The following is a 14,260-nucleotide window of genomic DNA, read 5'->3' on the forward strand; positions in this document are numbered from 1 at the left end:
GAACACTATACTTCCTGCGCTGGCAACGGATGTTGGCATTAGACTAAAATCATGAGGTATGGAATTTATGTCCTAATTGACACTGTCCATCCCATTCAGAATGACACTTCAGGCTGCGTGGACTTTTTTATTTGTCATGGGCTTGTTATGCTTTGTTCTTATCTATCTCAACATAATTATTACTAACCTGCTCTAACAGCCTACATGGGTCTCATATTTTTACCTTTAAGACATGTTTCAATGCTTTTATTCATCATGTAATGTGAAAACGTCAGATTTCTACATTGTCGAAGAAATGAAACTTGACAGTCCTGGTATTAGATCATTTTGAAAAACCTAGCACACCACGGAGCATCACTCCTGCAGGCTGCTGACAGCGCTGTCAGTCGAGAAGTCAGTCCCCCAGGACGGCGGTTGCATGTGGTTAAAAGCAGTTTAGTCGACTTTGCTTTCTTTCAGCACTGGAGCAGTGAAACTGTTGCCATCCGTTATGTATTATGTAATTCTGAGACAACACTATTTGTAAAGTTTACAGGCTGTCATGCTGTTATCCTGTATTACTCAGCTAAAAAAAGGCAGACTGACAAAATGTTTCTCAACTAATGATTCAAATAACTGATGTTTAGAGGGCAGCTATACTGTCCTGTACGCTACTACTGGAACATGTTTCAGCTTTTTAGAGACAGATGAACCAAAAACTCTACAAAAAGCTTTATGACAAAATACAATGAGCAACAAAAGTCAGAGGATCACAATCGGTGGCCTTTATAACAGTAGTGGAGCATACAAATTCTTAATAAACCAGAACAAATAGATAATTAAGATATGAAAATCAACTATGTGACTAACGAGAACACAAGGAGATAGCACTGATTTGGGATGTGTGTGCTCTCAGGTTGAGCAGACTTCCCTAGGTCTCTCAATCATCAGCTCTCTCCTCACCTGGCCCTCTCTCCCTCTTGACTTTCAGCTGTCTCTCCCGATTGCTGGCTTGCCAACAGACATTTGGCATCCAGCACCTTCCCATCAATTATGAGTTAGGCAGAGTTGCTGCCTTGCTTCTCTGAATCACAGCACTAAATTCCCTTTTTCTAGTTTTTTCTGTGTCCTCCAGTGACCTGAGCTGTAAGAGGTATCTTTTCTTTTATCTCTTAACCTCTCTCTCTCTTTCTCTTTCTCTCTCTAAAACACTCTCTCTCTCTCTCTCTCTCTCTCTCTCTCTCTCTCTCTCTCTCTCTCTCTCTCTCTGTCTCTCCATACCACCCCTGACTTCTATGTCTGTATCTGGCCCCCTCTCACTTGGTGCGAGTGGCTATATTTAGCAGGAGGCATTAAAATATCATCATGCAAAGTCGAAGCCCAGAAAAGATCCAGTGGTCAGCTCACGTGGACTTGGTGTGCCACCTATAACCCTCACCTGCTCACGCACAGTACACCTACAGTACAGTATGTACCTGACCTCACTAAATGTGCTGCCTGTAGTGTTTAATATACAGATAAATAGGATGATGGTATATTCATAACAAAAACATTATGGATGTCAGACTTTAAAAAAGAAACTATATATAAAAAGTGTAATGAGAGAGTAACTAAGTACATTTACTAAAGTACTGTGCTTAAGTGCAATTTTGAGGTTCTTGTACTTTGCTTGAGTATTTTCATTTGATGCTACTTACTTCCACTCCACTACCTTTCAGAGGGAAATTCTAACCTCTAGGTTAGGAATCACTGGACTAACCTTGCTAACTGTATAGTAATTGAAACTAGCTCCACCTCCAGCAGCTCCAACAGTAACATGCTGCTCTAATACTGATGCTTCACTATTAATAATCTAATGATGTCATATATAATAATATATCAGTCAGAGGGACCAAACCACTACTTTTACGGTAATACTGCATACTACATCAAGCACGTGTCCTTGGCACATTTTTTAGTTTTTTTGTTATAATGAAGTTATTTTTGAATGTTTTGCATCACATGCATGCAAAAGTGAGCGACACCACTGCGCTGACAAGCTGGAGACGTGTTGCTCGTCCTCACTTCAAGTCGCTGTCATTAACTTTTAACCTGCAAAGGCGACAGTGCCAACACTGTAGGAATTTATGAAAGCCCTTGTGTGAATATTTCAATAGTTACACATTAAAACAATATTTATTTACAATTACTCTCTATTGAATGACCCCCAAGCATGAGCAAACGGGCTGTGTCGATTCGGATCAAAGAGATGCGCCCCGTCACTGTCAGCACAGGGCTGACAGTGTACCCTGTGCTGAGAGAAGAGAAGAGAGAAAGTAAATCTGTTTGTAAACGGGGCTTTTCTAACAGTCATGTATTTCCTCCAGAAACATCTCTTAACGCACAGTAGAGCGCCGTTTTTCTGGGTTTTTTTCAAAATCGCCTTGATAACAAGCAAATCGCCTGGCAACCCTCCAATCGCCAATATACGATTTGATCGCGGATCGCCCCATCCCTACTCACAAGCCAAAAGAGTTGTATCACAAAAGCATTAACATGAGACAGGTACTATATGTATGCAGATGACTGGCCGCTAATAATGACACTTTGAGAAAAGTGACCCTTCCCAGAAAGTCAGTGTAGTCTGTTAAGCGTCTGATTATATTCCTACATGTATTGTACAAACATTGCGGTGTGCATGTGTAACGGCCTTGCTCAGAGATGTGCTGATGTGTGACAGTCAGCGGGCCCAGGTGATTGACAATAAACCCCTGAGCATGCTGGGAAATGAGATAAGCTACAGCTCGGCCCATTTTTGTGGGTCTCAAAAACCCATGAGAACAGAGAGAGAGAGAGAGAGAGAGAGAGAGAGAGAGAGAGAGAGAGAGAGAGAGAGAGAGAGAGAGAGAGAGAGAGAGAGAGAGAGAGAGAGAACGAGAGAAACTACAGAAAGATTACACAGTGGGACAGAAAGACGGACTCACAGAGGAGAGAGGGACAGAGGAAGAATAGGAGAGAGTAATTTGCTGGAAATAAAGAGTGACAGGACAGACAGAGCTAGAGAAAAAATAAGAGAAATTATGGGAGTCTTTCTCCTTTTACCCTCTCTCCACTCGTCCGTTATCAGCCATCAGGGTACTCTATCACCCTGGATCCCATCTTCCTTAAGACAGTTTCACTCTCCTCTTTCTGTCTCTGTCACTCAATCTTCTTCTCCCCCCACTGTCTGAATTCAGCTGCAGGGTTGAAACTTACATTATTTTTACTGCACTGGCCTTGTGGGCCCAGTTGACAGCTATTTGTGGAGCTGTAAGATTACCCCCCTTCCCTTTCTGCTTCTAACAACTTTACATGATTTATTCTGTGTGGTTACATTATTGTAATAATCAGAAATGCATCAACACTATACCCACTCTGCATACAGTATGAAACACAGACTTCTACAAGGTGACCTTCTGGCTCCAGATCAGACGTACATGTGCACAGTCTTGAGTCCAACAAGTAACTGTCAATCAAGGAGTTGCTAGGGGCAATGAACAGACATGGCTGCTGTCAATCACGTGTCTCCATGGAGGCAACCAGGAGCACCAGCCCAGGCCATAATTAAAACAGCAGCCGGTTCAAGGAAATAAACAGCTGACTGGAAGGTAGACAGTGTGTCTGCGATGCAGTATTACTGAGTCATTTCCTTGCTCCTTATGTACATCTCTATTTCTATTTCATTAACCTCCCTGAGTATCACTATGGACACAGAGTAATAATAAACCTGATGAATGATGCACGGGTGTCGTACCTCCTTCCATCCCTCCAAATCTTAAGAGTGGTGAGGTCAGTTGGTTTCTCAAAACATCTAATTTAATGCAATAGTTAGTAGACACAAAGCTGTAAAACAACATTTACCTTATAGATACCTCATATCATATCACTATTTTATGTTTTTGGCCCATGTTATAAGAAGGGTATGAATGATTTGTATGCCACAGTAATGTGTCAATGCTGTCATGAACATGCTTGGCACTTACAGCCCGACTAGTATTAAAAGAATTATCACTAAATTAACACTAAAATCTTGAGCTAGAGTCGTTGGTTATAGCCTTTGTAGCCTAAACTTGACTAAATTGTAACAATTATTTTCATTTGAATAAGCTGGCAATGTCAAAAAACAATGTTAAGGTCAGAGCTCCAAGCCCAATGTCTTCAGATAGATTGTTTTGTCTAACCAACAGTCTTAATAGATATTCAATTTACAATTATATATAACAAAGAATAACAGCAAATCATCACATTTCTAAAGCTGGAACCAAGAGACTGTAGATGGATTCAACCATGAAAAGAACACACCAAACATTTGAGTATCCCTTAACTGTCCCTTGACTAGGACATGGACACATCTTTCTTTCTCTAAATGCGAACAACTTAGAGTGTTTATATTGTTTAAAGTATTTTATGCTTGTAAAACCAGCATAAAATCAAGAAAATGAGACACTGCCATGTTGCAAGTAAACTCCTTGGTAAACATAAAATATACAACAGAAATAACATTTCTAATTACTAAGAGGGCCAACTTTTTCCCTTTTACCACAGGAGGTGACATGCTATTTAATGTTGGATGGTAAATTGTGCAAATATTACAGTGCAGTGGCTTAATAAAGGATTGCTTAATCACAAAATACATTTGTCTACATTTGCTACACTTTACAAGCTACAATTAGTTATATTATTACTTAGAAGAAATGTTAACATGAAGGATAAAAGTCAGAGACACACTGATTTACCCAGGACACTCGCATGATTTTGTTATCTCATTACTCATTGGTTGACCAATTTGACAAATTCTCAACAGTTTGCTGTACTCCTTTTACGATCCACTACATCTAATAGTAAGTATCATTCGCCAAAAACATGAAATGTACTAAGAAGTAATAGATTAGCGGTCATGAAATTGAATCAGTGAACTGGTGGTTGAGGAGGAAAGAGAGTGCGGCCGGGTGGACAGACAGTGAGGGATGAGCTAACAGAGCAACACAGCAGCGCTTACACAGACGATCAATAAAAGCAAAATAAAAGAACCTGACGTGCGTGGCTCCCACAGACCTGCACTGGCACACCATGGCCTTTTATATACCACATGGGACCTCATGCGACCAAGCTGAGCATTGATCATTAAGGTTATTGATGGTAAACTTCATTGCATGTGTATAAGGACAAACTAAACGTAATTTAAAGATGCTGCTCCACCTCTTCTACTTCACATTCTAAAATTAAACCTCTGGTTTCTGAACGCAATTGTTCAGCTGGTGAGATGTGTTTAAAGCAGAAGGGTCAGCATATTACAGTTATTCTACTTTTTTTGGCAGTCATCCAATCTTATTAATTTGAAAAATTATATAGAATAAAACTATAAAGCTTAGAGCGTTGCATGTCATAAATTCCTATCTGGAATATGCAATTATTTGCTCGATGAAGTTAACTGTAGAGCAGTATTGAGAAGACTACAGCAGTTCCTGGAAACCCTTGCATTCAAGTCGGCTGTTGTGTTTTCTTCTGATTGTTCTTTTTCATACTCCTGGCCAAAAATGTAGTAGCAGTACTAGAACTTCTTGTGTGGATTTTATCTTGGAATTTTCACTCATTGATATAGTATTTCAAAATTGATCTTGATAGCCACAATTTTGGTAGGTGGCACTCAGCCATGATGTGTATAACTGTTAATGCAGTTGTTCCAACAGATCATTTCTTGTATGTTAAAGCCAACAATGGATTTTCTTATGAAGTGTTTCTTGCATGTTCACAAGGTAACAACATGATACTATTTTTTTTGTCCTCCCCTTTGTTATTTTAACCAGGGTAATACAATTAGTCTGTGAGCATTCAACAACAACAGATACGATTTTGATATTTTACTGGAGCAGCTGAACTAACTGATAAATTATTGTTTTTTGCCCAATAAATATGACAATGTGCTCAAATGTTGCAGTCCTATACAGTAGTTGATATCAATTAATCTTTTAACATCTTGTAACTACTCTACCTGAAAGCTAACGTTAGAGCTACAAAAGCTACTTTCGTTAGCTTAGGGAGAGGCTACTTCTAACATTCACTTGGAGCAGAACTAGTTCCTTATTAAGAGACAAAATGGTTATGTATTGACAAGAAAATGTGGCAAAATTGGTGTATGGTCATGTTCACACCTGAAGTTCAGTTTATTTGATCTAGATGAAGGAAAAATAACATATTGTTGCCTTTTAGTTCTGGTCTGAGTCATGCTAACACTGATTTACTAGATCAAAAACAAACAGGGAACTGTATATGGAGAGCCACGGGTGAAACAGAAGTTGAGTGTCTAGCTTTTATAATGTGACGCATGACTGAGTAAAATGGTATGTGAGGGTGGAATTTAATTATGAGACATTGAAATTAAATCCTCCAGATGGGATTGGATCACTCAAAAGTGGCTGGAGTTTAGCTAATACAGTACAATATGGAGCTATATAAAGATATGGAGCTGAAGAGGGCTGTTGGCCTCCACGCACACTTCCTCACCAGTGTTGTTAGACCAGGAGGAGGGGGGCAAGGGTGAAATTAATAAATCAGATTTAAACCACAGGCTTTGGAAATGTAAATTAGTTTTTGCCAGTTGAAAGCCAAACACACACCTCCTACTAAGATACTGCTCTGCTACTTTTTCCATGAGCTAATGGTTAAGCGTGGTTTTATATGGTGAGAGTCACCCAAAATTACATGTGATTTAGACACATTTATGTAACTGCCCCCAAGTTTAAAATGAATCATTAAGAATATTTTTACATTTTACAGGAAAAGAACAGAGGGATTTTGATGTAGAAGATTTTTTGGACACATATTTGGCATGTAATAAGAGATAAATGAATGACGAACACAGGGACACCAGAGAGAAACCTGAAAAATGTATGACTGTGTCTTCAAGTCATATGGTTACAAAGATACACTGAGAAAATTCTGGTGACTGACAGGAAGTCCGCAGCACTTTACTATTGATTATGAACATCATCAGCCAAAACTGCAACAAGATATGCTTCTCAGGCACTCTCAGTCTGGTTGTGTAATCTGGACCAGAATTTGATTGACAGCTTTCACACCAGAATAGTGGTTAATGCTATCTCTGTTAGAGGGTGTACTTTACGCTGTAATTTTTGCTCCATGCACAGACCTGTAGTTTACTGCTCCAGTGAAGTGAAATCAAATGTGAAAAGAAAAAAAATACAGACGTAAGAGCCTCAGATGGGACCAGTAACATCTTGTGAAACTAAAGCGGTCACATATTTCAGCGTGTGCTGATGCCACTGGGCCTCAGTTGTGTTTGTATTTCCAAAAGTACTTGACTGAATATGTCAGGTTGTGTAAACGCAATCTATGAATTTTTATGACTTTCCTCATTTCCCTGTTTTCATATTTACCAGTTTTTAAAGGACTATCTTGACAACAGGCGTCAGTCTGTAGAAACATCCACTTACCCATGAATATTTATTAGCTCAACGGCAGAAACGTGAACCTTGGCACCATATTGGGAAGACCCAATGAATAGGAATAAAAGTACATAATCTTGAAAAACCAGTGCCAAAATCAGTTAATTATTTACCTTAGTGCCCAGCTTTTGCCTCCAATTAACAACAAGCTTCCTGTCATGGGAAAGAAATAGACAGAGGCGATGCTCACCGTTGTAGGAGAGGCGAGGCTTGCTTAGACACATGATGAAGTGAACTTCCATTTCATTGGACGCCACAGACTTGGAGCAGACAGGACACTTGAATCCTAAGAAGAACATCAGTAAAGAAAGGTCAATATTCAACAGACTTATGCAATAAACATCACCATGAACACCTTTAAATGCGCAGTATTTAAGATTAAGTGGCTAACTGACTGATGCCACTAATTTCTACACACTACACCTTTAACCCATCATTACAAAGTACATTTCAATAAAGGGTGTAAATGTAAGTAAAGAGTACTTGAAGGAAAAGCTCAAAAATAAGTTTCAAATTTGAATGACGATACACATTTATCCTCTTAGGTGATGATCTGAGCCCTGATGATAAATTACCCATCAACAGAATTAAGTGCTGCTGTTTTTCCTCAGGGCTCCTGGATACCATCTGATGTTAAAATGTGACAAACTAGGCGTGGATGCTGTGCCACATCTCTCTGTCATAAAAAGCACAGAGCAACCCAGACCACACAGTCTCCTTGGAGCATCCAGCACAGTGATGTTCAGGTCCAATGTTGAAATGCAAGGCTATTTAATGATAGTGATATTTAATACTTCTTTATTGCCCTTTAAAAATAGGTCCACCTTGGCCATAACAGATTTTAAAAATCTATCGTGAAGCTAAAATCTAAAGACAAATAGTCAGCGTCAGAGGTACTTGGAGGAATTAAATCATGTTACACTACTCATTTTCCTGTTATTCTGGAAAAGCTATTGAACCTGAAGGAATTGGAGCTGCTGCATTTCATACAAGGAAACGTTAAGTGAAGCAGGAGAAAGGCGTTATATTCATCTAAAGGTCAGCACAATGATTGGAGATAAATACTATGTCAACACAGTACAATGAAACAAGCCAGTGTGACAAGGAATGACTTGTGAATGGAAATCACTGCCTTCCAGTGAAGTGTGTACATGCTTGTAGATCTGAGTGTTTGTGTTGTCCTTTTTACAGCTAGTGTGCTGGGTTATGCAGCATATTCTACATGTTCACTTAAAGCAATAGCTATTCTTGGCACATCCAAACTTTAAATGGGTTTGGGTTTTCAAGTTGATCTCAAAGGTTGTCACAGACAACAATACATGCCAGCAGTCGCATGTTTATTTGTTGTCGGGACAATAAACTAACAGGACGTAGACACCCACTTGATTTGGGCAACTGAAACCTCATGATGGCTAGACTGAACCTTAATCGTTAAGGCTGCACATGAATAGATGCAACTTTATCAAACATTTAGAGCCAAACCTGAGGCCGAGACAAGAAGAAACTGGACAAAACCTTAAGGAAAATAACACAAAGTACTCATGCACAGCTGCACAGCACACACATAGTCACTAAATATATTGCTAGCTACAACTAACATCTGTATAGTTAATTTATTGGCTGGTTGAGGTTGAGATTAAGCAAAGACTGCAAAAAATGGCTATTGGGTTCACATATTGGTGCTAGGATGGATGTCCCTCGGTCTTCCCTTTATGTTCTGGTGAACATGAGTGCAAGAAGAAAAATGAAGCATATTTACTCTTTTGTATTATTAGTATAGATTTAGGCAAAACCAAATCCACAGTAACAGTACTGAAAAATGATCACCACGTCTTTTGGAATAACAAAAATTATACAAAATGTAAAAAGTATTCAAAGTATTCATATAAACAGAGGTGAGATGTAAACTGTATTAAAGCTAAGTTGTGCTTTGAGCTTAATACTAATGGCAGCATTGTAAGGCTCACAATGATAAACTTGGCATGTCTTTGGCAGGTATAATATTTACCATTGTAGTTGATCATTTTAGCATGCTGGTATTTGCTGATTTGCAGTGATCATAAAGTACAGTTGAGCCTGATGGAAAAAGTCATTTCTTTTTGAAGGTATTTGATCCTAAAGCAAAAGTAATTTTGCCCTGATGATGATGTTAGATGAAAAGTCAAAAGTCAAAGCTCCTTTTCATTGGAAATTATTTTTTGTGGAAATATTTCAATCTGGACCAAAGTGGTGGACCGGCTAGGCCTGTCTCAATATCATCTTTTTGACCTCAATATTGCCACACATCATATTAGCAGCTAAGAGGCTATTCATGTCACAGTGGCTGAGCAAGTAGTTTCCTCCATTCTTCACTGTGTACGTCCTGAGTGGAGACTGCAGAAGCGAGCGGCACCGCTTATATGGAATTAAAGGTAAATAACTCTGTCCCGACCCACAATGGCAGAAGCGTAGCTCCCACTCTGTCTATCATTATATCAGTGGTATAAAATGATCTTCAAAAGACAATAATATCGTTTATCTTGATCATTTCTGACATAATATATCATCTAACAAAAGTAGTTATTGTGACAGGTCTAAGACCGGCCAACCATCAAACCGACCGACATTGCTATCTCTAGATTGCCATTGTATTAAAACAAACTCTGGACCTACTATCTTTTCTCTGTTCCCCTAAGTGAACATCTGTCGTCTTCAATATGACAAATACTTTTCTTTCTTTTTCAGAGCATTCTTGCTTGTATACCCACTTTGATCCTCTCTCACACATTTTCACACACACACTCTCTCTCCTGGTTCTTTTATAATGCCGGAGCCTTCTCACTCGTCCCCTCCTGTGCTGTTTGGATAGGACCCATTAGGCCTAACTATATTAGTTTAACACATAACAGATAATTAGATCAGCTACTGGGCCACATGAGCCGAGTTTGCACACAGCTGAAAACAGACACAACTGCTCTGTGATAAAAAGAAGACTTCTAATCAAAACAGCAGCAATCTTTCACTCTAAACAGAGGTGGAGGATCAGATAGATTGTAATGTGTTTTAGCTGCTTCTAGTCGTGGTTTCTGTGACCCTATTACTTAAGCTTACCAAGCTTACTGTATGTTTAGTCACTATGCAAATCAAGTTTTAGTACAAGCAAAACCAAAAAACCACACTGTGCAAGCAAGCTTCATCATGCAAATTCTTTTTTAAAACCTTAATCCACTGATGCCCTCATACACTAAAGTGTCATTTATCACAGCCTTTTTGTTTTCACTGATTTGATTAAAGATTTTAAGGTTGATTATGTTCTCTGGTGACAATGCCACGGTCTTGTTGTGATTATAGCATCCATTCTCAAAATGTTCTCCAATCATGTGCTGGTGCAAAGAGATTATTTACATTTATATGGCCAGTGGCTTTGCCTGGGTGTTTTCTATGTGAGCAGTTTTAGCTCTTTGAACATTTTATATTTTGAAGTTTTATCTCTTTAGGGATTTTTTTCAATTTTATTGTTTTTCTGAAGGGATGTTTTCAGGAGTTTTTCTTTTTCTGCATGGTGTTGGGCACTCCTGTCAGTATTAGATAGGTCTGTTAGTTTGTTTTGTCCTGCTTTTTTCTCTCTGCTTTTCTTTTTTCTTTTTTCCTTGTCCTTTTAGTTCTTTATACACATCAAGGGCTTGTATAAAGAAATTCATTTGAACTTAAAGGAGCACTGCAGGGATTTTGTTTGTACTTCCATAAAGTTTGAATGAAGAAACAGATATGCCATGATATCCTGACTTCAAGTCCTTATACTATATGGTACACTAAAAAAAAAACTATCCTACATTTCCCATAATCCACTATATGTAGTTAGACTACTGGTTCCAAACCTTAACATAACATAATATCTATCTTGTGATTCTACTTCACAAATTACATCCTCACAGTGTGGAAAGAGTTTAGATAATTTTGACAGAAAAGTAAATGTTTTTCATCACTTTCAATTCATTTTTCGTCTTACTATGATAAGGTCTTATATGAACACACACGTTTCAGCCAAAGTAAGAACAGGTCAAGGGCCCTCAAGGGAAATGACCAACATTTTCGGTGCTCTTCTCACTGGTTTGAGGGAGAATCAGTGATGTCACATATGTCCATGCACCAATCAGGATTTAACAAGACTTTAATTAAATGTCATGACAGCTGTGGGTTTGTTTGCTTATGTTGTCAGATCGCTGTCAATCAAATCTGGTTAAATCACACCCACACCGTCTCAATGAAGGAGATTAGCTGAGTTTTTGAGTGTTAGACTTGTTTGAAGTTTATTAATCTTATTTAGGTGTTTAAGTCTGTAAAAAAATACAATTCAATTTTAAAGCAATGTCATAAAATTAACTAAGTGTTTTTTTTAAAATGCCATAACTCATTATCAAGATTTTATATTTATATTTTTTGAAAAGGAGGGAAAAAATATATTGTTTAGTTGAGAAGTGCTGCAAACCTGTTGAGTGTTACCTGTGTGGTGCTAACGCCATGATCCAAGCACTTAAAAGTCTGCGTAGTTGTAACCACAATCTGTGTGTTTGTAATGTTTTGCACAGCACTTAAATAAAATAGGGGAAAAAAACCTGACATATAGTCCTGTGACAATTTGTTAGATTACACACACTCAAACAAATTCACTATACACAGAACCCCCCCCCCCCCCCCTTCCACATGGCAGCTGACCCACTTTTCCCTTGGCTGCTATTTTCAGATGCTCCATAGGGACGACCACAGAGAGAGACGGAGGAAATGAGTGAAAAAGAGGTGCAGTAGGGAGGTGAGAGAGTTCAGGCATTCGAGGAGAAATGAAGGGTTATGATACATGGTCCAGCAGGACTCTAGCTGTGCAGGCAGGGAGGTGTGGATGTGAGTGTGTGTGTGTGTGCGTGTGTGTGTGTGTGTGTGTGTGTGTGTGTGTGTGTGTGTGTGTGTGTGTGTGTGTGTGTGTGTGTGTGTGTGTGTGTGTGTGTGTGTGTGCGTGCGTGTGTTTGTGTGTGTGTGTGTGTGTGTGTGTGTGTGTGTGTGTGTGTGTGTGTGTGTGTGTGTGTGTGCAGGTTTGCCTTCAACCCACCCAAGCACCACAAATCCTTGAAGACATTTCATATTCAAGGAGCACATAAGGTCAGATCGGGACAAAAATAAATCATAGGACTGGATCATAAATTAATTATAGTGGTGTGTGAGAGTGTGTGCACGTGAGTGTTGTGAGAGCGCACACGGCATGTGCGTTTGAGCAACCTGTGCCAGTAATCCTGCACTGTACACTCAGAGGATTTGGTTTATGTCAAATTGGCACATTTTCTCTCAAATATTTTTCTTGACTGTCATCGCTGTGGACTGCAGGTGATGTCGGTAAACACTCCTGCTCAGTCACTGTGATGCGCTTTAGACCAAATAACAGTTCTGAGAAGACAGTTTAGTGGAGTCAAGAATTCAGTTTGGTCATATTTGAGGATGTTTTAATAATAAGGAGACTTTTTTCTGCTGCTCCATCATTGAGGCAAGTAAATGAGAGTACTTTTACATAACAAAGATTGCCTCATATAGTTAAAGTAAGTTATATTTAAGTTAAAAACTAAAATGGCACAGATACCAACAGATAAGACTAATGAATATGTTTTTATTTTACTAAAGAACAGTTTAATCTCATTTGTTTAAACCATACATGAACAGAAATGTAAAGACAACACATCTTGATTTCTTTTTTAAAAAACAAAAAGCCAGACACATCCAATTCTAAATCCACAACATACATCTATTTCAATTAGGAAAGACACATCAAGTGAACACTTAAGATGTTTAATAGAATCAGGAGAATCTGGTGATGGTCTCATCAGCTAGATCAGTTTAAAGAGCTCAAATTAGCCCAATTAGCCAAATCTGTCCTGTGCAGCATCTGTATACAAAGTTGTGAAAGAGACAAGGACAAATGTAATGAATGTGATAACCTGACAATGTTAATATAAAGGAAGAAAGTCCTCAATACCAAAGCAGCTACTGACTGAGGATATTTGGAGACAGCTGTTATAAATGTGTCTTGTCATTCGCCTGCATGAGCATGTAACCTTTATAAAGAAGATCTGAAAAGGCACACAAGGAATTTTACCCCAGGCTGCTGGCCCTAAACACAGACCTGATGACTGTTGCAACTACAAAACTCAATGAAACTTTTTAGCCTTTTAACTTGTCCATTTTCACAACATATTATATAAGGAGTCATTTCCATCAGGTTTTTATTCTTGTCACAGTGTTAAAGCATCTGAAACAGATTTCAGACCATCATGGGACGGTCAACTCTGCATTGAAACCCAGACTAATGGATTTAAGGTTAGCAGCTATTCAAAGCTGAGATCTAGCTTTGTAAATGTTGTCAGCCTCTCCAGCAGTGAGGGGTTCTTTAATTTTCCTTTTACTGTTTATCTTTTGTTTCCCTGCCACTTCTTAGCTGTCTACCAATATTTATTTTCTTGTTTCAGTTAATTTTCTTGCCAGTTTATTCTTCCTCATTATCTCCAACAATGTCTGAACAAGTTATACAGTTGTACTGCCTTTCTCTTGCAATACATAGAGTATATGTATAAAGAAGATGTACAGTTTGACTCAATGCTCATTATGTGATTGTGTGTATGTGTGTGGCCCACCCTGCCTATCCTGTGTACTGTGTAACTGAGACTTTTCATAAAACAAACACCCCAACCAACATTTCCTGCGGTAGCGAGAATTTAAAAAATGCCCCTTTGACTCCATCTTTTAGTGCTATACAAAACTCCACTGTTCCAGAGCTC

At 38.7% G+C, this 14,260-nt stretch overlaps 1 protein-coding gene across 1 annotated transcript in view; it reads right to left on the reverse strand.

Annotated features, from left to right (window-relative positions):
- znrf1 (zinc and ring finger 1) overlaps positions 1–14,260 on the reverse strand; it is a 57,837-nt gene that overhangs the window by 8,710 nt on the left and 34,867 nt on the right. Inside the window, exon 2 of the mRNA XM_062421657.1 lies at positions 7,654–7,749. Within this exon, the coding sequence (XP_062277641.1) occupies positions 7,654–7,749 (96 nt within the window). The remainder of the gene's footprint in view (positions 1–7,653; positions 7,750–14,260) is intronic.

This window comes from Scomber scombrus, chromosome 6 (assembly GCF_963691925.1).
Source record: "Scomber scombrus chromosome 6, fScoSco1.1, whole genome shotgun sequence".
Lineage (NCBI taxonomy): Eukaryota > Metazoa > Chordata > Actinopteri > Scombriformes > Scombridae > Scomber > Scomber scombrus.